The sequence below is a fragment of the Dryobates pubescens genome, chromosome 36 (assembly GCF_014839835.1).
Source record: "Dryobates pubescens isolate bDryPub1 chromosome 36, bDryPub1.pri, whole genome shotgun sequence".
In the NCBI taxonomy this organism is placed as follows: domain Eukaryota; kingdom Metazoa; phylum Chordata; class Aves; order Piciformes; family Picidae; genus Dryobates; species Dryobates pubescens.
This window is the reverse complement of record NC_071647.1, coordinates 1,922,238-1,949,797: the sequence shown is the minus strand read 5'-3', so window position 1 is coordinate 1,949,797 and position 27,560 is coordinate 1,922,238. Positions and strand designations below refer to the sequence as shown.

The 27,560-nt window shown below is 60.5% G+C and overlaps 2 protein-coding genes across 3 annotated transcripts; one reads left to right on the top strand and one right to left on the bottom strand.

The window, feature by feature from the left end:
* Positions 1-1,339: 1,339 nt before the first annotated feature.
* On the bottom strand, positions 1,340-10,462 carry SNX11 (sorting nexin 11). The gene is made up of 7 exons (XM_054176948.1): positions 10,391-10,462; positions 6,175-6,223; positions 5,814-5,900; positions 5,404-5,504; positions 5,091-5,189; positions 3,849-4,064; positions 1,340-2,428 (listed from the first exon to the last, which is right to left on the bottom strand). The coding sequence occupies exons 2-7, from the start codon at positions 6,193-6,195 to the stop codon at positions 2,287-2,289; spliced, it is 666 nt and encodes a 221-aa protein (XP_054032923.1). The 5' UTR covers positions 6,196-6,223; positions 10,391-10,462; the 3' UTR covers positions 1,340-2,286.
* Positions 10,463-10,790: 328 nt separating this feature from the next.
* Positions 10,791-26,079, top strand: CBX1 (chromobox 1). Of its 2 annotated transcripts, none has more exons than XM_054176694.1 (5): positions 10,791-10,965; positions 22,399-22,574; positions 23,490-23,667; positions 24,838-24,932; positions 25,651-26,079. In XM_054176694.1, the coding sequence occupies exons 2-5, from the start codon at positions 22,435-22,437 to the stop codon at positions 25,793-25,795; spliced, it is 558 nt and encodes a 185-aa protein (XP_054032669.1). In that variant the 5' UTR covers positions 10,791-10,965; positions 22,399-22,434; the 3' UTR covers positions 25,796-26,079. The 2 variants fall into 2 exon arrangements, with proteins under 2 accessions (XP_054032669.1, XP_054032668.1); XM_054176693.1 differs by having other exon boundaries at positions 10,861-10,965; positions 22,402-22,574.
* Positions 26,080-27,560: the final 1,481 nt, after the last annotated feature.

The following is a 27,560-nucleotide window of genomic DNA, read 5'->3' as shown; positions in this document are numbered from 1 at the left end:
GAGCACCGTAGGAGAGGAAGGATGGGCACCATAGGAGAGGAAAGACAGGCACCAGGAGGGGGAAAGATGGGTGCCAGAGGGAGGGAAGGATGGGCAGCAGGAGGGGGAAAAGATGGGCACCAGGAGGGGAACCATAGGGAAGGGGAAAGATGGGCACCATAGGGGAGGGTGGATGGGCACCAGGAGGGGGGAAAGATGGGCACTGTGGGGCTCCGAGAGGAGGCAGGAGTGAGGGTGGATCCCTTGCAGGGCTTGCCCCTTCCCAAATCCACCTTCCAGAGGGAAGCCCTGGGGCTGGCTGGCTCCTGGCAAGGCGTGGAGCCAAGGCTGCGGCAGTGCCAGGCCCTGCCCATGGTGCAAACCACGCTGGGAGGAGGGGCGGGGGGCACGGGAGGGGAAGCGGTGGGCAGGAGCCAGCCACATCCGAGGGTATGCTGCTGGCAGGAGGCTGAGCCCAGGCAAAGGCCAGGCGTGGGCGAGGGCAGGGGTGGGCAGCGGGGGTGGGGGGTGGGCACAGCTGGACTGGCAGCTGCGCCGTTTGGAGCCGCAGAGCTCATGAATATGCATGAGGGGGGGCGGGGGGGGGGCAGCCAATGGCAGCAGCCCTCCGGCGTGCCAGCAGCTGCCAGCCTCCCAGTGAACTTCTCCTGACATTTCCGATGCGCCTCGGTGGGTTCCAACCCTCCCCCACCCCTCTCCCCCCAGCGCGGGGCTGAGCTCCCTCCCCGAAGCTGGGCCCAGCACCACGGCACTCAGTTTGGGGAGGAGGAGGGGGGGGGAAACAAGGTGGGACCCCCCCCCCCCAGCCCTGCCTCTCCCCTGCCACCACCCCAGGGCTGGCAGCAGTGTCCCAGAGATGGCCCCGCAGGGACCTCGCTGCTGCCCAGATGGGTACCAGGGGAGGAGGGAAAGGAAAGGGGGGAGGGGGTACCACAAGGGGGGGGAGGGAAGGATGGGCACCACAAGGTGGGGGGAGGGAAGGATGGAAGGATGGGCACAAGGAGGAGAGGGAAAGAGGGGAGGGAAGGATGGGCACAAGGAGGGGAGGGAAGGATGGGCACAAGTTGGGGAGGGAAGGATGGGCACAAGTTGGGGAGGGAAGGATGGGCACAAGGAGGGGAGGGAAGGATGGGCACAAGGAGGGGAGGGAAGGATGGGCACAAGGAGGGGAGGGAAGGATGGGCACCCCAGGGAGCAGCTCCAGCCCCATCTGGAGGAGCAGTAATCCCTTTCCCACCCCCACCCCCCCCACACACTCCAAATCCACCTCTGCACAGTTAGCTGAGGCTCAGCTCCCTCCACCCACGCAGCAAGGACAGACACTGCCAGCAGCCAGCCAGGCTCTTCTGCCTTCCTTTTTATTTCAAGTCAGAGCACATCACAGCTCTGCCTTCGCCAGTGCTGAGGTGGAGAGGGTAGGAAAAAGGTGCAGGGCAGAGGGAGAGGCATTCAGGAGGAGCCAGAGCCCCCCAGGTGCTGCCAGACACCAACCCCGAGGCATCTCCAGGCTCCTTCCTCCTGAGCAAACTCGACCCTGGCTGGCAGGCTCTGAATGCCCACCCTGGAAGCCCATCTGGAAGGAGCAGCCCCTCAAAAGGGTAGGGAAGATAAACTGCATCCCCCCTTCTGACCCATTCCTGTACCCCCCAGTGCCAGGGGAAAGCTCAGTCCCCATGGGTAAGCTGTGCCAGGAGGCCCCAGGTGTGGCTATGGGATCTGCACCCCAGAGGTGGGCTTCAGCTCCACGCAGCTGAGACCACCCTCTCCCTCCCTCCTTCCCTCCCTCCCCAGGAGCTGCACCATGGCTGGTACCAGGGAGTCAGGGCCTGTTCCCTGAGGAACACAGGGAGATGGGCTGGAGAGATCCCCCCCTGGGCAGCAGCCAGCCCCTGCTCCACCGAGGCAAGCTGCCCTCCGACGTGCTGGAGGTGGGGCCAGCGTCTCCCACCCTCGCTCCAGGCCAGGCCCACGCCAAGACCAGCTGGCACTGCCCCCTAATCAAGTCCTGCTGCTGCCCCAGTGAGAGTGCAAAGGCCATGGGAAAAACAAACACAGGTTTCACTAACCACTAGAGCCCTTCTCCGAAGGGAAGAGCAAGAGGAAGACTCTGCCTGGGACATCAAGGAGAGTCAGCAGGGAGAGAGCAGCCGAGCTCCAGCCGCAGCAGAGCCCAGGGCAAGGCTGTGTCCCCCAGTCCCAGCAGCCTGGACGCCTCCCTGGCTCAACATTGCTCCCTCTAGCAGCGAGGGCTGGTGGTGGAAGGTGCAGGGGAGGTGCTGGAGCCGCTCACTGCACCTCCCGCCGGCCGCCCAGGGGCTCCGCGGGCTCCTCCGGGCTGTCCGAGTGGGCATCCTCCACGCCGAAGTCACTCCAGTATGGGAGGGTCTCCAGGCAGCTTGGCCCCTGTGGGCTTCCCAGGCCAGCAGAGCTGGAAAGAGAGGACAGGTGAGGGAGGAGAAGGGATGCAGGGAAAGATGCAGGGCCCAAGGTGCTGGGGGGTCTGCTGCCTCCTCGGCACTCTGCTGCTTCCCCTCTCGCTCGGCCCCGCCGCAGCCCTCGGCCTCCAGCCAGGCAAAGCCCAGAGCAGCAGCAGGGAGCAGGGACACTGCCACCAGCCAGAGGGCCAAGCACAAAGCCACGCTGCCTGGGTACCTACCCACGAGCCTGGGCTGCTGTGCTCCCCTCAAAGCCCTTCCTGAAAGCAGAAGGGCTCTATTTAAAACCAGGTCTCTCGCTGGAGTCCAGGCACCTCTTGCTTCCTGCTATTTGAAAACGAAGATGGAGAAACAGGAGGCACTGGGGGGGAGTGGTGCAGAAGGGCCAGGACATGGTGAGTACCTCAGATGTGAGGGGCAGGGGCAGCCAGGGCACCTCTGCCAGGGGCAGCCAGGGCCCCCACGCCTTGCTGCAGGGCACAAACAGGCAGCCGAGGCCTGCGCCAGCTCAGCCTCCGGCAGGGCAGCGGCCGGCTGAGGACCTCCTCCCTCCTCTCCCACCCTTTCCAGCTGCCTCCAGCCAGCCAGGTGCAGAAAACCCTCAAGGGGCTGCAGCAGGGAGCAGCCACCCCATGGGGAGGCAGCACATTAACTGCCCAGCCTGCAGGAAGCCCTGGGAAGCTCTGCTGGGCAGGAGGAATGGCAGAGCCCACTCAGGCCGCCAGGGTGGAGGCGAGGCAGACAGGAAGGCTGAGCCCTGAAAGCCTCCCAAGGCTCCTTGCTCCCCAGAGATGAAGGGAAGGAAGGCAGCCAAAGACCTTTGTAAATCTCAGCTTAAGTTCTTCTGACAGACTCAAGCTCTTTTCTGCTAAGCCTCTGGCCACAGCCAGGACAAGAGACCCTCCCAGGAGGCTCCTGGGGGCTCCAAGATCACAGAAGCAGAGAATGGTTTGGCTTGGAAGGGACCTTTAAGATCACCCAGTTCCAAGCCCCTGCCATGGGCAGGGATACCTCCTGCTGGCTCAAGGTCCCCTCCAGCCTGACTCTGAAGACCTCCAGGGAGGGAGCATCCCCAACCTGTTCCAGTGTCTCCCTGCTCTCACTGGAAAGAATTTCTTCCTCATCTCCCCTCTCAATCTCCCCTCTCCCAGGAACCCAAACCAATGCCAGGGTCTCTAGCAAGCCTGGAAGCTCTCTTTTCTTTCTTTGCTGCTGCTGCTGCAATTCCCCTGCAGAGGCCCCAACCATCCCAAATCAGGCTGCAGCCAGCCCCACAGCTGCAAGCAGGGACCTGGGGAGGTGACAGCAAGTCACTGCTGGCTGGCTCCAGGCAGCACAGAGCAGCTTTGGGCAGAGTGAGGGAGCTGGGGTGGGGGGAAAAGGGGGCTGTTGGTCCTTCCCTGCCCACATTACCTGGCATGCAGACCCCCTCCAGGCAGCAGCAGCTTGGGCCTGCTCTCCTCCTCCTGGGCCCAGCCACAGTTGGACATAGCATAGTGCAGGATGGCTTCTGTCACTGTCTGGGGACCCTGGCCCTGCACACAGGCCTCGATCTCGGGGACAGAGAGCTGGCTCTGCAGGAAGAGGTGCAGCCTGCTGTCTGACAGCAGCACAACGTTCTGCACAACCCTGTGGGCAGAGGGAGGAGGGTGAGCAAGGCAGGGGCACAGAGCAGGCTGGGCTGAGGTGGGCAGGGAGAGGTCGAGCAAGGCCAAGCGCTGGGTCCTGCGCTTCGAATCGTCACGGAGGTGTCAGGGCTGGAAGGGAGCTCAAGGCTCAGCCAAGTTCCAACCCCCACCTGCCATGGGCAGGGACAACTCACAGCACAGCAGGTTGCTCATCCAGCCTGGCCTTCAAAACCTCCAGGGGTGAGGCTTCCACCACCTCCCTGGGCAACCTGTGCCAGGCTCTCACCACCCTCCTGGGGAAGAACTTCTTCCTGACATCCAAGCTGAATCTCCCCACCTCTAGCTTGGGTCACAACCACCCCATGCAGGCTCCAGGCTTAGGGAAGAGAGGCCAGAAACTGTCCAGTGGAAAAGGCCCTGGGGGTGCTGGGTGACAGCAGCTGAAGGTGAGCCAGCAGTGCCCAGGTGGGCAAGAAGGCCACCAGCAGCCTGGCTTGGAGCAGCAATGGTGTGGCCAGGGCAAGGACTGTGCCCTGTGCTGGGCACTGGGGAGGCCACAGCTCAAATCCTGGGTTGAGTTTTGGATCCCTTGCTCCAAGAAGGACATTGAAGGCCTGGAGCAAGTTCAGAGAAGGGTAACAAAGTTGGGGAAGGGTCTGGAGAACAGGGCTGGGGAGGAGCAGCTGAGGGAGCTGGGGGTGTTCAGTGTGGAGAAAAGGAGGCTCAGGGGAGACTTTACTGCTCCCTACAGCAACCTGAAAGGAGGCTGGAGCAGGGTAGGTGTTGGTCTCTTCTCCCAGGGGAGAGCTGACAGGACCTCAAGTTGCCCCCAAGGGAGGTTTAGGATGCACATGAGGAACAATTCATACCCCAAAAGGGCTGTCAAGCCCTGGACCACACTGCCCAGGGCTGTGGTGGGGTCTCCACCCCTGGAGGGGTTTCAAAGCTGTGTAGATGTGGTGCTGAGGCAGCAGGACTGGAGCAGTGTCCTCCAGCCCTCACAAACCTCCTCTTGTCTCTTACTCACTTCTCCAGGAACTGCTGCAGCCCCTGCCTCCTCTTCTCAATGAACTCATCTGTGCTGCCCACAAAGAAGGTGGATTTCCCAGGCAGCTCTGGCACAGGCCTGCAGGCACAGGGCAGAGGCAGAAGTTTAGGCTCATGAGGAGACACAGGGACACTGTGACAGCCACAGCCAGGCCTCTGCTCTGTGCAGAGCTGGAGCCCAGGAGCTCAGGTAGCCCATGATTGTGCCTGAGGCTTCCATCCAGCCCTGGGTCTCCCAGGAAGATGGGGTCAGGCTGCAGGAGGGGGGAGGGGAGGGAGCAGAAGGTGCTTACACCAGGCCTGCGTTCCTCTGGAGCTGCCTCTTCAGCCACACGAACTCGCGGTACCGGCGCCGCACGCATGAGGTCTTGGCAGTGAAGGCCTTGCTGTTGGTCTGCAAGGAAAGAACCCAGCAGGGAAATCACTCCCAGGGCTGAGGGGCAGGAGGGCAGAGCAGGCCAGGATCCCAGAGATTCAGGCATCCCACTCAAAGCATTGAAGTTTGTGGAGCTGGAAGTGCCTGGGGAGCCTGAGCGGGCCCCAAGGGTGTCCGCACGGAGCCAGCGCAGAGGGCTCCTCCCTCGTGGCTCCTTCCAGCCCTGCTCAGCACAGCCAGGCAGGGCTGGAGAAGTCCCCCTTGGGAGCCTCCTGTGCTGCAGGAGCCAGCTCTGTGGCCCAGCCCTCAGGCACCACCACAACTCACATGGAGGAAGATTTTGTAATCCACATAGGAGTTCCAGGAGCCTTCGTTCTGCACCCGGGGGTCCTGGACACGCACCGTGGTCACCTCCTAGGGCACAACAGCTGCCTGAGCACGGCCTGCAAGCTACTGGGACCCCCCCAGCAGCTCCCATGGGGACAGCTAACCCCCACCACACTGCCTTGTCCAGCCACCCTGCCCCCCCAGGCAGCACAGACACCTCCAGCCTTCCCCACCCCTGGCACCAGCTGCTCTGCAGCTCGTCCCTGACAGACCCTGCCCAGCATCCCGCAGCACCTCTCACCCCCAGCCCACCCCCCAGCCAAGCTCCCCCCCACTGCCAAAGGGTCAGAAAGGGTCTCACTTCCTCCTGGTTCTCCAACATCCTAGAGCCAGAGCCCAGTGGGAAACATCTGCACAGAGGGAGAGAAGGGATTGAGTGAGACAAGCCCAAGAGCTCCGGGGGGGGGGGCTGTGTCCCCTGCATCCCCTCCAGCCCCCCAAGCTGCCCTCCCTGATCCTCTCTCCTCAGGAAACAAGGAGGAGACATTGACATCCAGCAGCCCACAGGGCAGAGGGCATCCAGCAGTCATCTCCCTTGTGCTCCTGAGGCTATGTGGTGGCCTCTTGGGCTCTGAGTGGGGAGTGCTGGAGGGCAGGCAGGCAGCAGAGCCGCAGCCTGCAGCGCCTCTTGCCTCCTGCACAGATCATCTGCAGGTCACTGCTGCCCACAGACCAGCACTGGGATCCTGCAGCCTTCTGGAATGGCACCCAAACCCCCTCCAAATCAGAGACAGAGGTGAGCAGAACCCCCAGCTCCAACCACCCAAGGATGGGAGGGGGCAGCCAGAGGCTCCTTCTGAGCTGCCTGCTCCTCTCCTCCAGCACATCCCTGCTCCCAGGGCAGGTCAGTGGTGCTCTGGGAGAGCTGGGCTCAGCTCCAGGAGAGCTTTCCCCTAGGAAAAAAAGCCAGGAACAACTCCCTCATTGCACAGCAGGTCCCCAGTTTGCTCCTGGAGAGGCAGAACTGGCAATGCAGGATGGAGACAGGGTAGAAGAGCCTGGCCTGCTCCCTGCATGGGCTGAAATGCCAGGGGAGCCACTCTGGCTGTGCAGGAGAAATCCCAGCTTTGATCACCCTTGCCTTCTCCTCCAGGCCTCCCTCTCCCATTCCCTACCTGCCCAGCACAGGCAGGACCACCCTAGGAGAAGCAGCCAGCCCACCACAGAGCCCCCTGCTTGGCCCTTCCTGCAGGAGCTTCAGAGCTGCCCAGTGCCCCCTGTGCTGCCCAGCCTCCTCCAGGAGCTTCAGAGCTGCCCACTGCCCTCTGTGCTGCCCACTGCCCCCTGTGCTGCTCAGCCTCCTCCAGGAGCTGCAGAGCTGCCCCCTGTGCTGCCCAGCTCCCCTGACTCCATGCTCCCCATCACATCAGCTGCTTCCTCCAGTGCTCCCAGCTCCTGCTGGACTCGTGGCAGCTCATCTGCCCCTGCAGCAGCTCCCGTTCCGCAGCAGCAGCAGCAGCACACAGGCACAGAGGCAGGGCTTGGGGCTGGGGGAGGGGAGAGCAAACGCCCAATAAACGCCCGGGCCAGCCAGAGGAAGCCCTGCGGGACGGAGCTGTCCCTCCTGCAGGCCCAGGGGCGCGCACACAGGCCGGCTCCACTCGTCAGGGGGAGCTGGAAGACCAAGTGTATCCCGTGTCCTGCTTTTACCTCCTCTGTGGGATCGTTTGCCAGGGGATTTCGGCGCTCCTGGGCCGAAGCAGCAGCAGCAGCAGCAGGGACAGGACGTTGCCTGTCGCGACTCAGGCTCCCCAGGGACACAGCTGGTGGCTCAGAGAGGCAAGCACAAGCCTTCACCTGTTCCCCATTCCTGGAGCCCTGCCTTTTAGGCCATGGGAGCTGCCAAGTGGCAGGCAGCACTGCAAACCCAGCCTTTATTTATCAGCTGGAGAGGTGAAGCAAAGCCGGGCTGAAGCCTGAGCTAATTTTAGCCGGGGCCAGGGGAGAGGCTGAGCCACAAAGAGCAGGCTCTGAAAATCTGGCTCCACCGGTTTGCAAGGCACTGCCCTGCCAGGCTGCAGCCACCTGGGGAGCAGGAGAAGCCCTCAGGACAGCAGAGCTGTCTCTGGGCCGGGCAACCAGAGAGCCAGCCCCGCTTGGAGGTGTCTCAGAGCAGCCGGCCTGCGGCTGGAGCTGGTTCGAGCTGCTGCTGCTGCTGCCCTTCCCAACCTGAGCTGCAAAGGGGGAGGCACACCAAGAGGTTAAAAAAGAAGCAGCAACCCCCATGCCTCAGTGCACATGACTCTGCCCCTGGGGCCAGAGGGGAGAGAAGGAGCCAAATGTGACAGGAGTCCCTTTGCTCAGCATGGCCTCGGAGGAGCTCCGAGCGCTGCCCTGCGCTGGGGGCTCCCAGCCAGGACCACTCCAGCAGCAGGACCTGACCATTACACTGCTTGGCCTCCCCCAAGGGAGGCTGCAGCCATCCCTTTAGCTTTCAGAGCTCCTCACCCTGCCTAACAGCCCTGCCTGGATTAAAAATGCAGGAGGGAGGGGAAAAGAAAGAGAGAGAGAGAGAGAGTCAGAAATTGCCTAATGGAACAGCAAAGGGTTGCCAGGAAGAGGACTTTAATTTCCCAGCTCCTGAAAGGGTGCTCTGAAGAGCAGAGAGACTTGGGGGGGGGGGGGGAGATGGTTCCCTGAAGTCAGTGAGGAGGAAAGGCTGCAAGGGGAGGGGAAAGTGAGCCCAGCAAGGCCAAGCACTGATGTCCTTTACCTACACCCTCACCCAGAGCTGGAGCAAGCCACACATAATCTTATTTGGGCTTTATTTGGGGTTAATTGATCTTAACTTGATAAACCAAGTTCAAGCCAATGGAGAAGGCAGCTGGGAGGCAGCTTTAAGCAGTTCCACCAAATCCTCTTTCAGGGCTTTTTTGCTTAAAGCCTCAGTTTCAGGGGCCCTGGGAGAGGTGGCTTGAGTTTGGTTTCATCTCCCTCCAGTCTGCATTTGGGTGCTCCCAGGGCTCAGGCTTTTGATGGCTTCCAGCTAGGAGGAAGCCAGAGGTGGAAGGCAGAGAAAAAGACACCTCCCCACCCAGGGAAGCCTAAAATCAGGGAATTGTCTCTGCTGCTGGAGCCTCACAGCTGCCATCTGCCCAGGACAGGGCAGTTCTATGGCCACAGGAATGGTTTGACTGGGGAATAGAGAGGAATAGAGAGGAATAGAGAGGAATAGAGAGGAATAGAGAGGAATAGAGAGGAATAGAGAGGAATAGAGAGGAATAGAGAGGAATAGAGAGGAATAGAACCAGGTTGGGAAAAGACCTTCAAGATCATCCAGTCCAACCTCTCACCCAGCACCATCTAATCAACTAAACCATGGCACCAAGGGCCTCATCCAGGCTCACCTCCAGTGATGGGTGACTCCACCACCTCCCTGGGCAGCACATTCTAATGGCCAATCTCTCTTTCTGTGAAGAACTTCTTCCTAACCTCCAGCCTGAACCTCCCCTGGCACAGCTTGAGACTGTGTCCTCTTGTTCTGGTGCTGCTTGCCTGGGAGAAGAGACCAACCCCTTCCTGGCTGCAACCTCCCTCCAGGTAGTTGTAGACAGCAATAAGGTCTCCCCTGCGCCTTCCCCAGCCCTATCCTCCCATTGCTGACAGAGAAAGTGTTGGCTTTTATCTCCTGCTTGCTATCTCTTATCTTCCCTGCTGACTCAGGCACATCCTTAGCAGCACCCTCTCTGTCACAGCAGGACCCGCAGGGCTCTTTCCTAACCAGCCCACGGCAGGGAGAGTCCAGCTCCCAGCTCCCTTCCCCCAGCTCCCACTCCCTGGCCGGGGTCCTGTGTCTCTCGCACAGGCACAAGCAGGGCTCCAGGCGACCGGCAGCCACCGGAGAGCCTCTGGGTTACGAGGAAAGCCTCACGGAGGAGCTCCACGGCAGAAGGGGGGGCGGGAAAAAAAGGGAACAAGTCCTGATCGCTTCTGGTTTTGCTCGCCGCGCCTGGCCAACGCGGTGACAAGTACTAGAGAGCATTTTCTGAGCTGGTTTTCCCCTCCGGGGAGGAAGAGGTTCCCGCAGCTGCCAGGTGACCCCCTCGCTCCTTACTGCCCGCTGACAGGGGATGCCCCCAGCCAGCCCACGGCCCCAGCGCAGCAACACAAGGGCCGGACACACGACCACACTGATGTCGCCTCAAGCCGGTGGCAGAGGCCCGGTCCAGCCGTCGCCCCCCCAAGCCCCCCGAGCTCCGCAGCACCGTGAGCACAGGCTGGGGCTGGGCCCCGCCGCAGCGCCCCCCGCTGAGGCCCCGCAGCAGCCAGCCCGGCTCTCGGGGAGCGATGCCGCTGTAAAAGCGGCAGATCCGGTAACCGCGGCCTCGGCCCAGCCTCACCGGGAGCCGCCGTGGCGGGGGGAGGGGTGGGGGGAGGAGGATGAGGCCCAGCGCCCCCACCCCAGGACCTGAGGCCCCGCCGCCACCCCGAAAGGACCACAGACGTCCCCCGGACGGCGAGACCCAGAGGATCCCCAGACAACCCCGGGCCTGCCCCTCCCTCCGGGCCCCCCTCACCTCCTCACGCAGGCCGCGGCCCCTTTAAGCTCGGCGGCGGCGCGGCCGCCTTATAGCGCGGGCGGCGCTTCCCCTTCCGGCGCGGGGCGCGCTGGGAGTTGTAGTCAGCTCCCTGGCCGCAGCGGCCTGGCCCTTCCCCGCTGCCAGAAACCCCTCGGATGAACCTCGCCGCGCCGCTCCGCGCTCCCCAGCGGCGGCGGCGAGCCTTGGCCTAACCGGAGAGGCCGCGGCGGGGCGGGCGAGCGGCGGCTGAGGAGCAGCGGGGGGGTGGGGGAGGGGGTGAACTACGCCTCCCGGCGCGCCTTGAGGCGCGGGGGGGGGGGGGGGGGGAAACCACATCTCCCGGCGTGCCCCGCGGCGGCGGACTACGGCCGCCATGATTCCGGGCGGCGGGCGCGGGTCGCGGCGCAGGCGCGGTGCGCGCGGCGGGTACTGGGGCTGGCCGGGCTCTTTTGTTCGAGGGAGGCGGACGGAGAAGGGCCAGGCCCGCCGCGCCACCGGACCCGCCCCGGTCGCCTGCCCCCGCGTCCTGCAGACCCCTTCCCTTCGGTGAACGGTTGGCGGGGCTGTGTAAGGTAAGAGGGGAGCGGGGGGGGTGGTGCGGAGCGGGGGGGGGGGGGGGTGCGGAGCGTTGAGGGATCGCGGGGCGGGGGGGGGAGGGTTGCGGCGAGGCGCGGTGGGGTTGTGGCGGGAGAGATGCTGGGGAGGGACTGGGCGTTGCTAGGTGGGATGGAGCGGGGCGGGGGGGGATTGCTGTGGGAGAGGGTAGCGAGACGGGGGCTTCGGGGAGGGGTGGGATGCTGGGGGGATCCGGGAGGGGGGGAAGCATAAGGGGGGTGGGGGTTAGTGGAGGGGCACTTGGGGTGCTGGGAGTGGAGGGGGTGCTAAGTGGAATGCTAGGAAAAGGGAGGTAGGGGAGGGGGAATGGGGTTTTTTTTTGGGGGGGGGGGCTGAGGAGGGGCTGCTAGTGGCGATGGGGGGCTGGAGGTGCTGGGAGGGAAGCCGTCCGGGCGGCTCTGGGGGTGCGGGGGAGATGAGGCGCTCATGAGAGAGGGGCGTTCGGGGTGCCGAGGGGAGCGCTGCTGGGGGGGGGCGGGTGTTGGATTTGGGGGTGCTGGGAGACAGGGATGCCTTGGCAGGGCCCTGGCCCCCGAAGGGGATTGGGGGGGTGGGGGCAAGGCGAGGGTCGCAGCGAGGAGGGGCTGGAGAGGGGACAAAGCTGGGCTCGGAGGGGGGCTTGGGGGGGCGAGAAAGAGCTGAGCGGAAGCCCTGAGAGGGTAGAGGGGAGGGGAGAGGTGCGGGGGGGGGGGGGGGGGGGGGAGGTGGATGCCTTTGGACAGAGAACAAAGACGTGTTTTGGGGTGCTGGGGGAGGCTGGTGCGTGAGGAGACAGCGAGGGGGCTGCTGCAGGGGGGGAAGCATCCTTTGGGAGAGGAGAGGCTGCAGCAAGATCCCTGCTCGGGGCGGGGGGGGGGAGATGATATTTGGCTGAAAAACAGCCAAAAAAAGAGCATTAGTGAGGCTCCTGGGGTGAAGAAAAGGGCTCGGAACTGCTTCTCGGGGCGGGGGGGGAGCTTGAGGGAAAAGGGGTGGCTGGGGAAGGAGGAGGAGGAGGAGGAGGCTGCGGGCTCCATCCGCTCTGCGAGCGGGGAGGGGACGAGTGTCAACTTTTGGCGGGGAGAATTGAGCGGGAAGCAGCTCAGCAGGCTGCGGGGAGGGCAGGGAGCGGGGCCGCCGCCGATCCCCGGGCACCAGCGGGGGGAGGAGAGCGGCTGGGGAGCAGATCCGGGCTGGCAGGGAGCTCCCCTGCAGCCGGGCAAAAGGAAAAGAGGAGGTTGTGGCTGGCAGAGTGAAGGCAGGGATGAGGGAAGGGGGGAGAGGGAGCACTTGGGTTGAGTTCCTGCTCCCCAGCAAGGATCTGATGGGACAAGGGAAGGGGGAGAGGTAGCACTTGGGTTGAGTTCCTGCCCCCTAGCAGGGATGTGGTGGGATGAGGGAAGGGGTGAGAGGGAGCACTTGGGTTGAGTCCCTGCCCCCCAGCAGGGATATGATGGGATGAGGGAAGGGGTGAGAGGGAGCACTTGGGTTGAGTCCCTGCTCCTCAGCAGGGATATGATGGGACGAGGGAAGGGGGAGAGGTAGCACTTGGGTTGAGTCCCTGCCCCCCAGCAAGGATCTGATGGGACAAGGGAAGGGGGAGAGGTAGCACTTGGGTTGAGTTCCTGTCCCCCAGCAGGGATGTGGTGGGATGAGGGAAGGGGTGAGAGGGAGCACTTGGGTTGAGTCCCTGCCCCCCAGCAGGGATATGATGGGATGAGGGAAGGGGAGAGAGGTAGCACTTGGGTTGAGTCCCTGCCCCCCAGCAAGGATCTGATGGGACAAGGGAAGGGGGAGAGAGGTAGCACTTGGGTTGAGTCCCTGCCCCCCAGCAAGGATCTGATGGGACAAGGGAAGGGGGAGAGAGGTAGCACTTGGGTTGAGTTCCTGTCCCCCAGCAGGGATATGATGGGATGAGGGAAGGGGGAGAGGTAGCACTTGGGTTGAGTTCCTGTCCCCCAGCAGGGATATGATGGGATGAGGGAAGGGGGAGAGGTAGCACTTTGGTTGAGTCCCTGCCCCCCAGCAAGGATCTGATGGGACAAGGGAAGGGGGAGAGAGGTAGCACTTGGGTTGAGTCCCTGCCCCCCAGCAGGGATGGAGGTTTCTGTCCCCTTTAACAAGGGAGAAGGTTTGGGGGCTGCTGGGGTGGGGAATGGAGCCCCACTTGCAATGGGAGTTGGGAGGCATTTAAGGGAAGAATAGGACTTCTGGAAAGGGAAGATGCTGGAGCTCCAAATGGGATTTGTATCTCTGGAGAAGGAGGTGGTGAAGCCTTGCTGAGGAAGCAGCCTGTGTGGAGGTGCCTGGGGAGCAGAGGGGCTGGCTGGGAGGGTGGCAGTGGGGTTTGGTTTGGGGGCTGTGGACTGGCTGGTGGCCTGAGGTTGGGTGGGGAGCCTTGGGGAGGGTGCTGAGGGTGAGGGGTCCCAGAGGTGGAGCAGTGCTGCTGGCTTTGGATCCCTTTGGAAGCAGCTGAGGTGTGTGTTGTCCCTGTGAAAGTGAGAGGTTAGGACCTGTCAGAGGGCTGAGGAATTACAGGCTCTAGCTGGGAAGGGGTTTTTAATTCACTTCAGCAACAAAACCTCCTTTGTGTTTGGGAGGGAGGGAGGAAGGTGCTTGTGGTGGGTGTGTTTGGAGTCAACAGCCCTGCTGGCTGTGAGACCCAGGCTTGCTGTCCTCCTAGTTCTTGAGGTGGTGGTGGTGAATGGTGAGGACAGATTCACAGCTGGCACCAGGTTGGAAGGGACCCTCCAAGGGCATCTTGTCCAACCCCCCTGCACTCAGCAGGGCCACCTCCAACTCCCATCAGGCTGCCCAGGGCCACAGCAAGTCTGATCTTGGACACCCCAGCCCTGGGCAACCTGTTCCAGTGTGTTGCCCCTCTCAGAATTCCTTCCTTACATCATCCAACCCAAATCTCCCCTCAGCAGAGGTGGCTGCTCTGAGCCCCACTGTCCAACCAAAAGAACCTGGTGAAGAGCCCAGGTGAGCAGCAGCAGGCAAGCTGCTGGGTGTGGGGCTGCCAGGAGAAGGGGTCAGCCCTGTCCTGAGGCTGGGCAGGGCAAAGGTGCTGTGAGGGCTGGGAGTGGTGGTGGGGAAAGCCAGGAGGAGCCCTGCAGTGCTCAGGGCAACGTTTTCTTGCCTTCATACAAGAGAGAGGGGAACAGAAATCCCTGCCCTGGCTCCAGCAGTGTTTATCTGATCTGAAGAGCTCAGAAGTTGTCTGCAGCCTGACTGCAGGATGGGATTTTCCCCTTCACCTCAGGTTCTCTTTGCTCCAATCCTCCTGCTGCCTCTGTCTCTCTCTCTCTCTTAAATCCAGAGGTGGCTTGTGAGTTTCACTGGGACTCAGTGGTGGCTGAACTGCAGTGAAAAGAGACTAGAACAGAATTAACCAGGTTGGGAAAAGACCTTTGAGATCATCCAGGCCAACCTCCCCCCCAGCACCATCTGATCAACCCAACCATGGCACCAAGGGCCTCATCCAGGCTCTTCCTAAACACCTCCAGGGATGGGGACTCCACCACCTCCCTGGGCAGCACATCCCCATGGCCATTCTCTCTGTCTGGGAAGAATTTCTTCCTCACCTCCAGCCTAAACCTCCCCTGGCACAGCTTAAGGCTGTGTCCTCTTGGTTCTGGTGCTGCTTGCCTGGCAGAAGAGACCAACCCCCACCTGGCTACAACCTCCTTGCAGGGAGTTGCAGAGAGCAAGAAGGTCTCCCCTGAGCCTCCTCTTCTGCAGGCTAAGCAACCCCAGCTCCCTCAGCCTCTCCTCCCAGGGCTGTGCCCCAGACCCCTCCCCAGCTTTGTTGCCCTTCTCTGGACACCTTCCAGCATCTCAACCTCTTTCCTGACCTGAGGAGCCCAGAACTGGACCCAGGACTCCAGGTGTGGCCTGAGCAGTGCTGAGCACAGGGCCAGGATGACTTCCCTGCTCCTGAAGGCTGATTGAAGCTTTTCTTCCAGCCTGCTTTCTGCTCAAAAGCTTTGAGCAGAAAACTTTCCAGAAGTGGTTTTTTTTGGGTTGGGTTTTTTTTCCCCCCCCTCTTATTTTTTTTCCCCTCTCTTTATTTTTCTCTGCTGGTTTCAGGTTCTGGAGAGTGGAAGCTTTAGCAGGCTTGTTCCCACTTCAAAAGAAAGATGCCTGCTGCCTTCCCTTGGCTGTGTGTGGAGTAAACTTGGCATGCTCCTCAAGCTTTAAAGAGCTGGAGTGATCCCAGCCAAGTTTGAGGAAGGATGGGGAAGGAAATGTTTTCAAGTTTGAAACTCAACTAAAGCTGAGCTGAACTCTTAATCCTCTCAGCTGCAGCTAATGGAACTGAGCTGGGCTCAGCTGAAACCTCTGGGTCTCCACATTTGCAGCCTGCTTGTTCAGCCTGGAGAAGGAAAGGGCTTGGGAGCTGCCTTCCAGCAGCTGCTGAAGGGATCCTGCAGGGAGACTTTTCCTGAGGGGGTCTGGAGACAGGTCCAGGGGGGGGAAGGGTTTGGAGCTGAGGGAGAGCAGGGTTGGAGTGGAGCTGAGGAAGAAGTTCTTCAGTAGGAGGCTGCTGAGACTCTGGCCCAGGCTGCCCAGGGAGGCTGTGGCTGCCTCTTCCCTGGAGGTCTTCAAGGCCAGGCTGGAGGAAGCCTTGAGCAGCCAAGTCTGGCTGAGAGGTGTCCCTGGCTGTGGCTGAGAGGTGTCCCTGGCTGTGGCTGAGAGGTGTCCCTGGCTGTGGCAGGGAGGTGTCCCTGGCTGTGGCAGGGAGGTTGGAGCAGCTGAGCTCTGAGGTCCCTTCCAGCCTGAGCCACTCTAGGACTCTGTGACTGTGGTTTTTTTCCCCTTCTGAGGCTGTGCTTCCTCTTCTTTGTGCAGCTGTGAGCCAGGCATCATGGATTGCTGTTGGGTAGGGCTTCATGAGTCTCCAAAGAGCATGTCCCAGCCAGCAGGACACGAGGGTGGACTCAGCCAGTGGGTTGAGTGTGTTTGTGTGTGGCTGCTGGTGGTGTCCCTGCCTGGATGATGCTCTCCAGCAGGTCTTCATGATGTCAGCACATGGTTCTTCCAGCTCCCCTGCAGGGCTGTGCTTCCAACCCTACCTTTTCCCCCTCCTGCACACCTTTGGGCTGGGCTTCTTCCTTCATGGCCTTTCCCTGGAGTTTGAATTCTCCTCAAGTGCCTTAGGTGTGTCCTGGGATCTTTTTCCCTCCTAGCTGTGGACCAAGAAGTTGTTAGTTTGGCCTCTTCCTGCTCTGCTTTCCTCTTCACCCAGGATCTCAGCCTTGTCTTGCCCATGGGGTATGAAGCAGCAAAAGGATCTGGCTGAGGACCACCCTGACTTGATCTTGAAATCAGATCTGGCATGAGGAGGCCAATTTTTCCCACCCATGGAGTAGAGCAGATTGCAGCTGAGTTGTAGGAAATCCCCTCCTGGGGTCTTGCTCTTGGGCAGGAGGCCCCTGGGGCAGAGCCTGCAGGCAGGAGGCAGCTCATGGGGGGCTTAGCAGTTGTCTCCCCTGCCCCAAAACTGCTGAGGCAGAATGAGATGGCTTCCCTCTTGCACCCCTGTGCACAGGAATCACAGAATCATTCTGGCTGGGAGAGGACTTTAAGGTCATGGAGTCCAAGCCTTCACCCAGCCCTGCCCCAGGGCACCACCAACCCCTGGCCCTCAGCACCACAGCTCCAGGGCTCTGAGACCCCCTCCAGGCATGGAAGCTCCACCACTGCCTTGGGCAGTCTGGGCCAGGCCTGGACAACCCTTGGAGGGAAGAAGTTGTTCCTCATGCCCAACCTAAACCTGCCCTGGGGCAGCTTGAGGACATTTCCTCTTGTCCTGTCACTTGTTCCCTGGGAGGGGAGCCCAAGCCCCACCTCACTGCAGCCTCCCTTCAGGGAGCTGTGGAGAGCAAGGAGCTCTCCCCCCAGCCTCCTTTGCTCCAGGCTGAACACCCCCAGCTGCTCCTCACCAGCCCTGTTCTCCAGCCCCTTTGTTGCCTTTCTCTGGACCCCCTCCAGCCCCTCAATGTCCTTCTTGGAGTGAGGGACCCCAAAACTGAAGCCAGGATCTGAGGTGTGGCCTCACCAATGCCCAGTACAGGGTTGGGAGGGGGACACAATCCCCACCCTGGTCCTGCAGATCCAGCAACTTGGTTTCAGTGCAATGTGTTTGTTGCAGAGCTCTGGAGGTGAGGACACAGAGCAGGGGTGGGGGGTGAGTCCTTTCCAAAGGGCTGAGGCTTGTTCAGCCTCTCCCCTTCCCCCCCCCCCCCCCCCAGAGACCAGACCCCAGCCAGGCCTTTGGGTGCTTTGCTCTTTGGTAGCCCCAACCCAAAGGCTTTTCCTGGAGGCTGCAGTCCTCATTCTAGGGAGGCATTGGGGGTGCTGAGGAGGAGGCTGTGGGGAGCAGCTGAGATGCTCTGCAGCTCAAGCCCTGCATTGAGTCTGTGTCCCCCCCCGGGGGGGGTGAAGTCCCTTCCTGCTCACGCCGGAGCTGCGTTGTGACTGCAGTGCAGGGAGAGGCCCTGAGCAGCAGCTTGGCTGTGTGCTGCTGGCTCCAGCACCGCCATCCAAACCCTGCCTAGCAGCTGGGAGCTGCAGCTTGGCCTCAGCCACCCACAGCACCTTTTGCAGCCGCTGGAAGCAAAGCCAGGGCTTGGCCCTGCCAGGAGGGGGCAGCTTGGGCAGCCGAGTGCCAGCCCCCTGCCAGCACAGGCCCCCCCCCAGGGCAGAGCAGGTCTGGGTTAGGGGGTGGCACAGGGACACTGTGGCTCGAGCAGGAGCAGGGGGATGGCTGCTGAAGGGATCAGGGAGCTTGGAGAGCTTGCTGCCTGCCATGTGCTGAGGGAATGGCTGCTGCAGGCTTGCACTGCTGCTGCCTGTGGCCCTCTTCAAAGTGCTCTTGGCCTGGGATTTTGCAGCCTTCTCTGCCCAGCTCTTACCACAAAGGCAGGGTCCTCAGCCAGGGGGAGGGGGGCACAACAAAGCCAATGGATCTGCAGTGTTGCCTTGCTCTGTTGCCTCTCCCCATCCCCCTTTCCACACTTGCCTGTCCCACACCACCCCAGGTTTTCGCTGCTCCCCTCTGAGCTCCTCTTGGCCAGCCTGGAATCCTGCTGCAGCTCAGGCCAGCCCAGCCATCCAGCTGAGCAGCCTTAGGTGCCTTCAAACCCAGCCCATCTCCAGGCAGTTTCCAAGTGCTCTCCACTCAAAAGCCTTTTGGCTGTGAGCACAAGTCCCTGCTGAGAGAGAGAGAGAGAGGAGCCCCAGGCCCTTGCCCCTCTGGGCTGCCTCAGGCTTTATTTGCTGGTGATGGTTGGAGCTGGAGCAGCACCTTCTGGGGAGCCTCCTCTGCCGTGGTGTGCTCAGCTCTGGCCCCCATCTCCAGCAGCCATGTGGTGCCAGAGGAGGAGGAGGAGGAGGTTGGAGGGGAGGAAGGAACTGCCTGAAGAATTCCAGAGTGAAACATGATCTGGGCTTCCTGCTGCAGAGCTGGCTCCTGCTGGGGGATTAGATGCTGGCGGTGGGTCGCAGGCTTTACATTGTTGTCTTGCACACCAGCTGAGGTGGTGCCAGGCTGCCCAGCTGCCTCCTGCCCCTCCTCCTCACTGAGCCTGCTCGTTGCTGCTTTGCCTTTGCCTCTTGTCTGACATCTGATGAAAGCTGTCAGAGGGCTCCAGCCCAGGAGCTGAGGAGGGAGAAGCCCTCTGGTGCCTGTGCTCGGATGGCTCTGCTCTGGTCAGCTGCTTCAGGTGGTTGTGTTCCCCCTCACTGTTGAACAGGGGAATAAAACTTCATCCCTGGGGGGGCCTGAGTGTCCTCAGGCTTTGAAGGTGGCTAGAAGCTGCTGAGGGGCCTGGGGCAGCTCTGGGAGGAGCAGAGGCTGAGAGCCCTGGGGCGGAGAGCAGCCCCAGAGGGGAGCTGAGCAATGCTCAGCAAGAGCTAAAGGCTGGGGGGCAAGAGGCTGGGGCCAGGCTCTGCTCAGTGGTGCCCAGGGACAGGGCAAGGGACACAAACTGGACCCCAGGAGGTTCCATCTGAGCAGGAGGAGAAAGCTGCTTGGTGTGAGGCTGCTGGAGGCCTGGAGCAGGCTGCCCAGAGAGGTTATGGAGGTCTTTGTTCCTCCTCCTACCCCAAGGCTGCCACCAAATGAGGAGGCTGTGGTCAGCTTGCTGCTGCTGTGTGCAGGGGTGGGGTGGAGAGGGAAAGTGTCTGGCAGCAGCAAGCACAGCCAGATGCTGAGCACCCTGCAGAATGAGAGCCTGGCTGCTGGCACAGCTTGGGCACCAGGGTCAGGTTGAAAGCAGCAGTGCAGTGGTGAGGTCCAAAGCATAAAGATGTTGGGCCAGGACCTGCCAAGCAGAGCAGTGCTGCTGTCCCCCTCTGTGCTCCTCAGCTGGGAGACAGCAGCAGAGCCAGGGTGGTCTGGCTTGGCCATGCTCCCTTCTGCCCTCTCTGCTGTGGCCTCTTGCTGGGCTGAACTGGCATCTTTGTGAGCTTTGTGGGGCCTGTTCTGGAAGCCTCCTGCTTTGAAGGCACAGGGGGAGCTCATCCAGCTGCACCCCCAAAGGCTGAGCCTTGGACCTCTCCTCCAGCCAGGGTTAAGCTGCAGGATTTCAGACCCCACTTCCCTCTGCCAGCTGCAGGGCTCAGCAGCACCTTGTGCACAGGGGGAGCTCATCCAGCTGCACCCCCAAGGGCTGAGCCTTGGACCTCTCCTCCAGCCAGGGTTAAGCTGCAGGATTTCAGACCCCACTTCCCCCTGCCAGCTGCAGGCTCAGCAGCACCTTGTGCACAGGGGGAGCTCATCCAGCTGCACCCCCAAGGGCTGAGCCTTGGACCTTTCCTCCAGCCAGGCTCAGGCAGCAGGATTTCAGACCCCACTTCCCCCTGCCAGCTGCAGAGCTCAGCAGCACCTTGTGCACAGGGGAAGCTCATCCAGCTGCACCCCCAAGGGCTGAGCCTTGGACCTCTCCTCCAGCCAGGCTCAGGCTGCAGGATTTCAGACCCCACTTCCCCCTGCCAGCTGCAGTGGGCTCTGAACGATTTCACCATAACCCCAAGTGCCACAAATGAAAAGTTTCTGGGCAGGTAGCATCTGACCTGCTCCCTGCTCATTTTCTTTGGCAGGAAAGAAGTATTTTACTGGAATAAAGGGGAAGGAGAGAGGGGGTGGGGAGAAAAAAGGCAGTTGTGCTCCTCGGCACCGAGCGCTGCCCGGGCAGCCGTTCAGCAGGGTGGGGTTGGGGGAGCCTGAGGTACAGGCTTGGTTTCAGGCTGTCTGGATCCTCTTGCCAGCTTTGCCAGTGGCTCTCTCTCTCTCCCTCTCTTTTCCCCCTCTCCATGGTGGTTTTGCTGCTTATCAGAGATGCCAGATGGGGGAACTGGGGAAACCTTCCTGACCTCGGCGGGTTGGCCTGGATCGGCGCAGCTCGGCCTCGCAGGGGCTGCTGCTGAGGTTGGGCTACCAGAGGGCTTTGTGGTGGCTTTCTCTTGAACCTGAAGGGGAAAATCAAACCCTTGCCACGTGAATCTCAGCGTGCTGGGGGTGGAAAGAGACCTCTGGAGGTCATCCAGCCTGGCTAGAGCAGGGTGACCCACCGCAGGCTGCTCAGCATTGCAGTGGCCAGGCAGGTCCTTGAGTGACTCTGAAGGTGGAGACTCCATCAGCTCCCTGGGCAGCTGCTCCAGGGCTCTGCCCACCCTCAAAGTAAAGGAGTTGCCCTTCCTGTTTAGATGGAACTTCCCATGTTCAGGTTTGTGCCTGTTAGCTTTTTGCCCTGTCACCAAAAAGCCCAGACTCACAGAATGGTCAGGGTTGGAAGGGAGCTCAAGGCTCAGCCACTTCCAGCCCCCCTGCCATGGGCAGGGACACCTCACACCACAGCAGGTTGCTCACAGCCACCTCCAGCCTGGCCTTCAAACCCTCCAGGGATGAGGCTTCCACCACCTCCCTGTGCCAGTGGCTCACCACCCTCCTGGGGAAGAACTTCTTCCTGACATCCAGTCAAACTCCTCTCCTCTGAAGTTTGCCTCCTCCACCACACCTTTGGAGTTCCAAGACTCCTTTTAGGCTTCTCAAACACAGATGCTCCCTCCTGGAGCTGTGTGGAGTCTCCTTCTCTAGAGGCTTTCAAGCCCCCTCTGGCTGTGCTCCTGTGTGACCTGCTCTAGGTGACCCTGCTCTGGCAGAGGGGTTGGACTCAATGACCTCCAGAGGTCCCTTCCAACCCCAACCATTCTGTGAGCTCAGCCTTGGGGCTGGGGCTTGGTGGTGTCACTGCTGCCAGCCATAATAAAAAGTGGCTGAAGAGCATCCCAAGGATCAGAAGGGCTTTGAGCAGAGCCTCCTGCCCCACAGCAGGGCCACAGGGCTGGGGCAAGGTGCTCAGCCACCTCTGGCAGCAGCAGGGAGAGAGACTCTGAGCCAGGATCTGCCTGGCTATGGTTCCCTTACTGCTCTGAGCTGGGTCCCAGCAGGGAAGCAGGGCCTCTCTGTGGTTTTTGGCTCTCTGAGGTGTTTCTTTTCAGCCTGGGGGAAGAGCCCAGCGTGCTGGCAGGGCTGCTCCTCCTCTGCAGCCTCCCCCAGCACGAGTGGAAAGCAGAGAGCTTTGCCAAAGGCCACTCCATTGCACCTCACCTCGGGGCTGGGAGGCTTCTAATGACAGGTAGCCAGGCCAGGGACTTGTCCCAGCTCTGCATCACTTCTGCCACATCCTAGCAAGGGCTGGATCTGTAGGCAGGAAGTTTTGACTGTCTGGAAGATAAGGAGAGGAGGGGAGGGGAGGGGAGGGGGTGGGGAAGAAAGATGTTTTGCAGGTTGGGGAGTTAGATAAATATCCCAGAGTGCAAATCCATGAACCAGCAGAGAAATGAGCAGGGGGAGCTCAGTGTCAGGGCCTAGGCCTTGTGTTTAACTTGCATTAACTGTTTGTTAGCTCCCAGCTGGTAGCAGTGGTGTGAAGCCTCCTTCCCACTGCTGAGCAGCTCTGCAGCTCAAGGGGAGCTCGAACTGCACTGAAAAGCAGGTCAGGAGGTGAGGAGAGGAGAGAGGAGAATGTGAAGTGGGACACAGCAGAGGCAAAGCAAACTGCCATGGGCTGCTGCTGCTGCTTTCTGGAGGTCAGCAGGCAGCACATGGGAGCAGCAAGGTGGAGAAGAGCACAGCAGGGGTGGCCTCGGGCAGAGCCTTGGTGAACCGAGGTGCTGGAGAGCCACAGGGAGCGAAAGCTGAGCGCCCAAAAGGCAGCAGCTCCTGCAGGAGCTTTCTGGTTGCTTTCCTGGAGCTGGGAGGAGCCTCCTGGCCCATCTCCTGGTGGCTTCACCTTGCCTGGGGGGGCGGCAGGCGCTCCCCAAAGCAGGGCTCCTGCGCCCTGCCCCTGCCCCGCCAGGGCCGCCCCTGACGCAGCCTCCGCTGCCCTCTGCCCTTCCAGCAGCGTCGCCCCCAAGCTGAAAAACTGGCCAGCACAATGGGAAAAAAGCAGAACAAGAAGAAAGTGGAAGAGGTCTTAGAGGAAGAGGAGGAGGAGTATGTGGTGGAGAAGGTGCTGGATCGCCGGGTGGTGAAGGGCAAGGTGGAATACCTGCTGAAGTGGAAAGGCTTCTCCGAGTAAGTGCTTCCCTCCCTCCCTGCCTGCTGCTGTGGCTACTGGCTGGCTCCAGAGCAAACATCTCTTGTACCTTTGGCTCCCACAGCCCTCTGGGCAGGTGGCTGAGTCTCCTTGAGCCTCTGCTCGCCTGGAAAGTGGAGCTGACAAGGCCAAGGGAGGCCTTGGTGATCAACCCCCCCAGGGTGCTGAGCGCCTGCAGCTCTTATCAGAGCACGGCCTGGCTGAGGAAGGCCTCTTCCTGTCCTGCACAGTGCCCTGAGGGGGGTTCCCTCCCTTCCAACCTGGTGTGGAGCAAGCAGCTGGATAAAATGAGCTGCTTTTCCCTTCCCCCAAAAGGGAAACAACTGCCCTGCCCTCTGGCAGCCCTGCCTGGCCCAGGGCAGGGTCCTGTTTCATGGGGTGAGGGCACCCACAGCCAGACCTCCGCTTCTCTTGGCTTATGAGGAGAGGCTGAGAGCCCTGGGACTGGTTAGCCTGGAGCAGAGAAGACAGAGGGGGGGATCTTACCAATGGTTATCAATACCTGAGGGGTGGGTGGCAAGAGGAAGGGGCCAGGCTCTTTGCAGTGGTGTCCTGTGGTAGGACAGAGGGCAGTGGGCCCAGACTGGAAGTTCCACCTCAACACGGGGAGAAACTTCCTTGCTGTCAGGGTGATGGAAACCAGAGAGGTTCTGGAGTCTTCTTCTCTGGAGACTTTCCAGGACCCATCTGGATGTGTTCCTGGGTGACCCTGCTCTGGCAGGGGGGGTTGGGACTGGGTGATCCCCAGAGGTCCCTTCCAACCCCTTAACCATTCCACAATCACTTGACCTGGCACCCAGGGCCTTTCCTTGGCGGGGTGAGACTCATTCAGCAAGCTGCTGAGGGGTAGAACTCTTGTGTGGTAAAGCCCCTCGTGCTCTCTGTGATTGCAGTGAGGACAACACATGGGAGCCAGAGGAGAACCTGGACTGCCCAGACCTCATTGCTGAGTTCCTGCAGTCCCAGAAAACTGCCCACGAGAGTGAGAAGTCCGAGGGCAGCAAGCGCAAAGCGGAGTCTGACTCGGAGGACAAAGGGGAAGAGAGCAAACCAAAGAAGAAGAAGGAGGAGGTGAGGTGGGCTGGAGGCTTGGTGGGCTGGAGGCTTGGTGGGCTGGAGCCTTGGTGTGCTGGAGCCTGGCCAGAGGAAGGCCACAAGGATCAGCAGAGGGCTGGAGCTGCTCTGCTCTGGAGACAGAGAGAGTTGGGGTTGTTCAGCCTGGGGAAGAGAAGGCTCCCAGGAGACCTAATTGTGGCCTTCCAGGATCTGAAGGGAGCTCCAAGAAAGCTGGGGAGGGACTTTTGAGGGTGTCAGGGAGGGATAGGGCTGGGGGGGATGGAGCAAAACTAGAAATGGGGAGATTCAGACTGGATGTGAGGAAGAAGTTCTTCCCCAGGAGGGTGGTGAGAGACTGGCACAGGGAGGTGGTGGAAGCCTCATCCCTGGAGGGTTTGAAGGCCAGGCTGGAGGTGGCTGTGAGCAACCTGCTGTGGTGTGAGGTGTCCCTGGCCATGGCAGGGGGGTTGGCAGTGGCTGAGCCTTGAGGTCCCTTCCAGCCCTGACAATTCTGGTTCTAGGCAGGGGTTCTGTGCTCACCTCCCTAGCCCAGTGCTTGGCTCAGTGTCCAGGAGCTGGAGCAGCCACGCTCCAAACCCTCAAAGTGTTCTGAGTGGGAAGTGTTGCAGAAGAGCTGAGACAAGAGCTGAAGGGCTTTCAGAAGCTGGAGAGACATCAGCTGTTGTCTGAGCTGGGCCTCCTAGTGAATCCAGAGCCACTCCTGGCACTGCTGGAAGGCCACTTCATGAACCAAGAGGGTCCAGAGCTCCAGCTCCTGAAGAACCACACAAGGGGTGGAACAGGTCCCTTGAAGAGGGGGGGAAGAAGGTGGAGCAGGCAGCCTCCTGCTCTGGGTGCTCATAGCTGCTTGGGAATAGGGACAGTGAAAGGTTCTGCAGTCTGCTTTTCACCCCAGGAGCTGCAGGACCTTGGCAACTAACTCCTGCCTTGCAGCATCAGCTGAGCCCTGCTGCCTGGGGCCTGGCAGGGGATCACCTCCGTGCAGCGGCTTTTACACCCGAGTGGCCTTCTCTGTTCCCTCAGCTGGCCTTTCAATCAGTGTAGCCTAAAGAGCTGAGAAGCAGAACCATCCTGAGGAGCCACCAGTGCCTTCTGGTGCCCAGCAGCAGGGCTGTGGCTGCCAGCTGGGTGGTGCTCCAAGAGCCAACCTCTCTCTCTTTGCAGTCAGAGAAACCGCGAGGCTTCGCCCGAGGGTTTGAGCCGGAGAGGATCATCGGTGCCACGGATTCCAGCGGGGAGCTGATGTTCCTGATGAAGTGGTGAGTGTGTCTTTGTGTCTGTCACTTCTTCACTTATTCTGTGCCAGAGAGGGAAGGACCTGCACCTGGGGAAGTCCCTGCTACCTGGCATGAAATCTCTCGTCATGGCGCTGCCGCCTGAGGTGACCCTCTGCACCGAGGCGAACGTGGATGTGAAACCAGCAGGTAGGGCCCTTGGGATTGTGTGGCTCTTAAGATGTGTGGCCCCCCCCAGCAGCAGATGTGAGCTTGGGGAGAGAGACAGACAGACAGAGAGGGACATGTTTTCATGGCCCAGGCTGCAGGGTCAGAAGGCTGCACCCCGAGGAGAGCCGTGACGATGAGCCGCGTCCGCTTCGGCTGTAGTGACACAGGGCTGGACGGTGGTGCCAGGTGGGAGCCAGAGCAGGCAGGTGTAGCTGCAGGAGCTGCTTTTGCACCACCTCAGCAGCACAGAGTGGCTGGAGGCAGGGCCAGCAGCTTGGACTCAGCTTCTCTCCCCATCCCTGACAGCACAGAGCTGGCCTCAAGCCTGCGTTCTTCCTGCTGCTGTCCCTCTCGCCGCAGAGCCGCTCGGGAAAGGGTCGTTCGGATCCCCCCGAGCTCCTCAGGGATTCTTTTCCTGCTGCTTCTCCAGTTTTTTTTGTTCTTGCCTCTGGTCTCCACTTCTTCCACCTGCCCTCCAGCAGCCCTCCCCACCCCACCCTCCTGACTTGCCCCCTTTTGCTCTGGCCTGTAGGAAGAACTCCGACGAGGCCGACCTGGTCCCCGCCAAGGAAGCCAACATCAAGTGCCCGCAGGTGGTGATCTCCTTCTACGAGGAGAGGTTGACATGGCACTCCTACCCCTCAGAGGATGATGACAAGAAAGAGGACAAGAACTAACCCCCCTCTGGCACCCAGCTCTGGCCAGCCTTTGTATAAAGATCTGAACTGTGGGTTTTGAGCAAAGAGGGGGAGAGAAAGAGAGAGAGAGTGAGAGAGAGAGAGAGAGAGAGAGGGGGGAAGAGAGAGAACGCAGCTCCTCTGCTCGCTTGGGAGTGTAGAGATGGCTGGAGAAGATGCCCTTTGAAGAGACCAGTATGGTTTCTGTGCCCTGCAGCTGCTCAACTGCTTTCTGCAGCTTCATGCTGTGTACAGATTCAAACCAGCCCAGCTCAATTTGGGGAGGGGAAAGAAAAGGGGGGGGGTGGGGGGGGTGGTGCGTGCAAAAGGCACCAGGGAAGGGTTAGGGGGGATGGAAATTGCAAGAGGAAGGGAGGGGGGAGGGCAGGAGGGGAGGGGGAGGGGGGGGGGTTGTTTTCAAGGCTGCCCATTTTTTTGCAGCTTGTGGGAGAGGAAGCAAAACCCCTTCCATGAAGGACTATCAAGTGGTGGTGGGTGGGCTGGGGGGAGGTTGGGGAGGGGGGATAGGGAGTGCAGATGGATACTGCTTGTTCTTCAAAGACCATCTCAGCAACCCACAGCCTTCTTCCCAATAGTGTTAACTCTGCATTTTCACAGTGTAGCATGTCTGTAGGGTTTGGGGGGGTGGGGAGGTTGGTTTCTTTCCTGGGGGAGGGTTTGGTTTGCTTTCTCCTGTGTTTGTTTGATTCTGTTGGGTTTCCCTGTATTGGGCTGGGGAAGGGCTTTAGGGGGCTGGGGAAGGGCTTTAGGGGGTTGAGAGGGGTGGGGGAGGAGGAGGGATGTAGGGGCAAGAAAAGGAAGTATCAGTGTCTTGAATTGGGGAGGGAGGGAGGTGAGGGTCTGGAGAGGATATTCCAGCTGAGTTGGTTTGCTTCTGGGTTGTTTCCCAGAGCTGCTTTTAGCAGATGAATTCAGAATAAGGGGGGGGGGGGGGGGGGGGGGCGGAAATAGGGGGAAGGGAGGGAAGGGGAAAAGAGAAGGGGGAAAGGGAAGGAAAATAAGAGGAGGAGGTATAAAAATGGGAGGGGGGAATAAAAAGAGGAGGGAGAAATAAAAGGGGAGGGAAGGGGAAAAGAGAAAGGGAAAAGAGGAGGAGAATAAGGGGAGGAGGTATAAAAATGGGAGGGAGAATAAAAAGAGAAAGGGGGAAGAGAAGGGGCAAAGAAAGGGAAAATAGAAGGAAAATAAGATATAAAAATGGGAGGGGGAATAAAAAGAGGGGGAAATGGGGGGGGAAGGGGAAAATAGAAGGAAAAGAGGAGGGGGAAATAGAAGAGGGAAAGATAAAGAGGAGGGGAAGATAAGGGTGGGAAATGGGGAAAATGAAGGGGGGAAAGAGGGGAAGATAAAAGGGAGGGGTAAAAAAGAAGGGGGAAATGGAAGGCAAATCAGGAGGGGGTAAATGGGGGGTAGGGGGAAATTAAGAAGAAAATAGGGGAAATCAAAGGGGAAATAGAAAAGAAAGGGAGTTAGGGGAAAACAGTAGGAAGAAAAAGGGGAAATAAAAGGGAAGAAGAGAAGGGGGAAAGAAGGGGAAAATATAAAAGGGGGGAAAGAAGGGAAAACAGGAGGGGGGGAAAAAAGAAGGGGGAGAAAGAGAAGGGGGGGATAAAGATGGGGAAAAAGAGGAGGGGGAAAAGGAGGGGAAGGAAGGGGGGGAAAGAAAGGGAAGGAGAAGGAGGGGGAAAAAGTAAAGATGGGGGAAAAGAGGGGAGGTAGAAAGGAGGGGAAAATGAGGGAGGGA

Bases quoted from the DNA above. Each gene is read 5' to 3' on its own strand.
- SNX11 (XM_054176948.1), bottom strand. From the start codon at position 6,195: ATGTTGGAGAACCAGGAGGAA. The intron at 5,901-6,174 runs GTGAGACCCTTT...GTTGTGCCCTAG, and splicing joins TGTTGGAGAACCAGGAGGAA to GAGGTGACCACGGTGCGTGT. The intron at 4,065-5,090 runs GTGAGTAAGAGA...CTCTGCCCACAG, and splicing joins CTGCAGCAGTTCCTGGAGAA to GGTTGTGCAGAACGTTGTGC.
- CBX1 (XM_054176694.1), top strand. From the start codon at position 22,435: ATGGGAAAAAAGCAGAACAAGAAGAAAGTGGAAGAGGTCTTAGAGGAA. The intron at 22,575-23,489 runs GTAAGTGCTTCC...CTGTGATTGCAG, and splicing joins AAGTGGAAAGGCTTCTCCGA to TGAGGACAACACATGGGAGC. The intron at 24,933-25,650 runs GTGAGTGTGTCT...TCTGGCCTGTAG, and splicing joins CTGATGTTCCTGATGAAGTG to GAAGAACTCCGACGAGGCCG.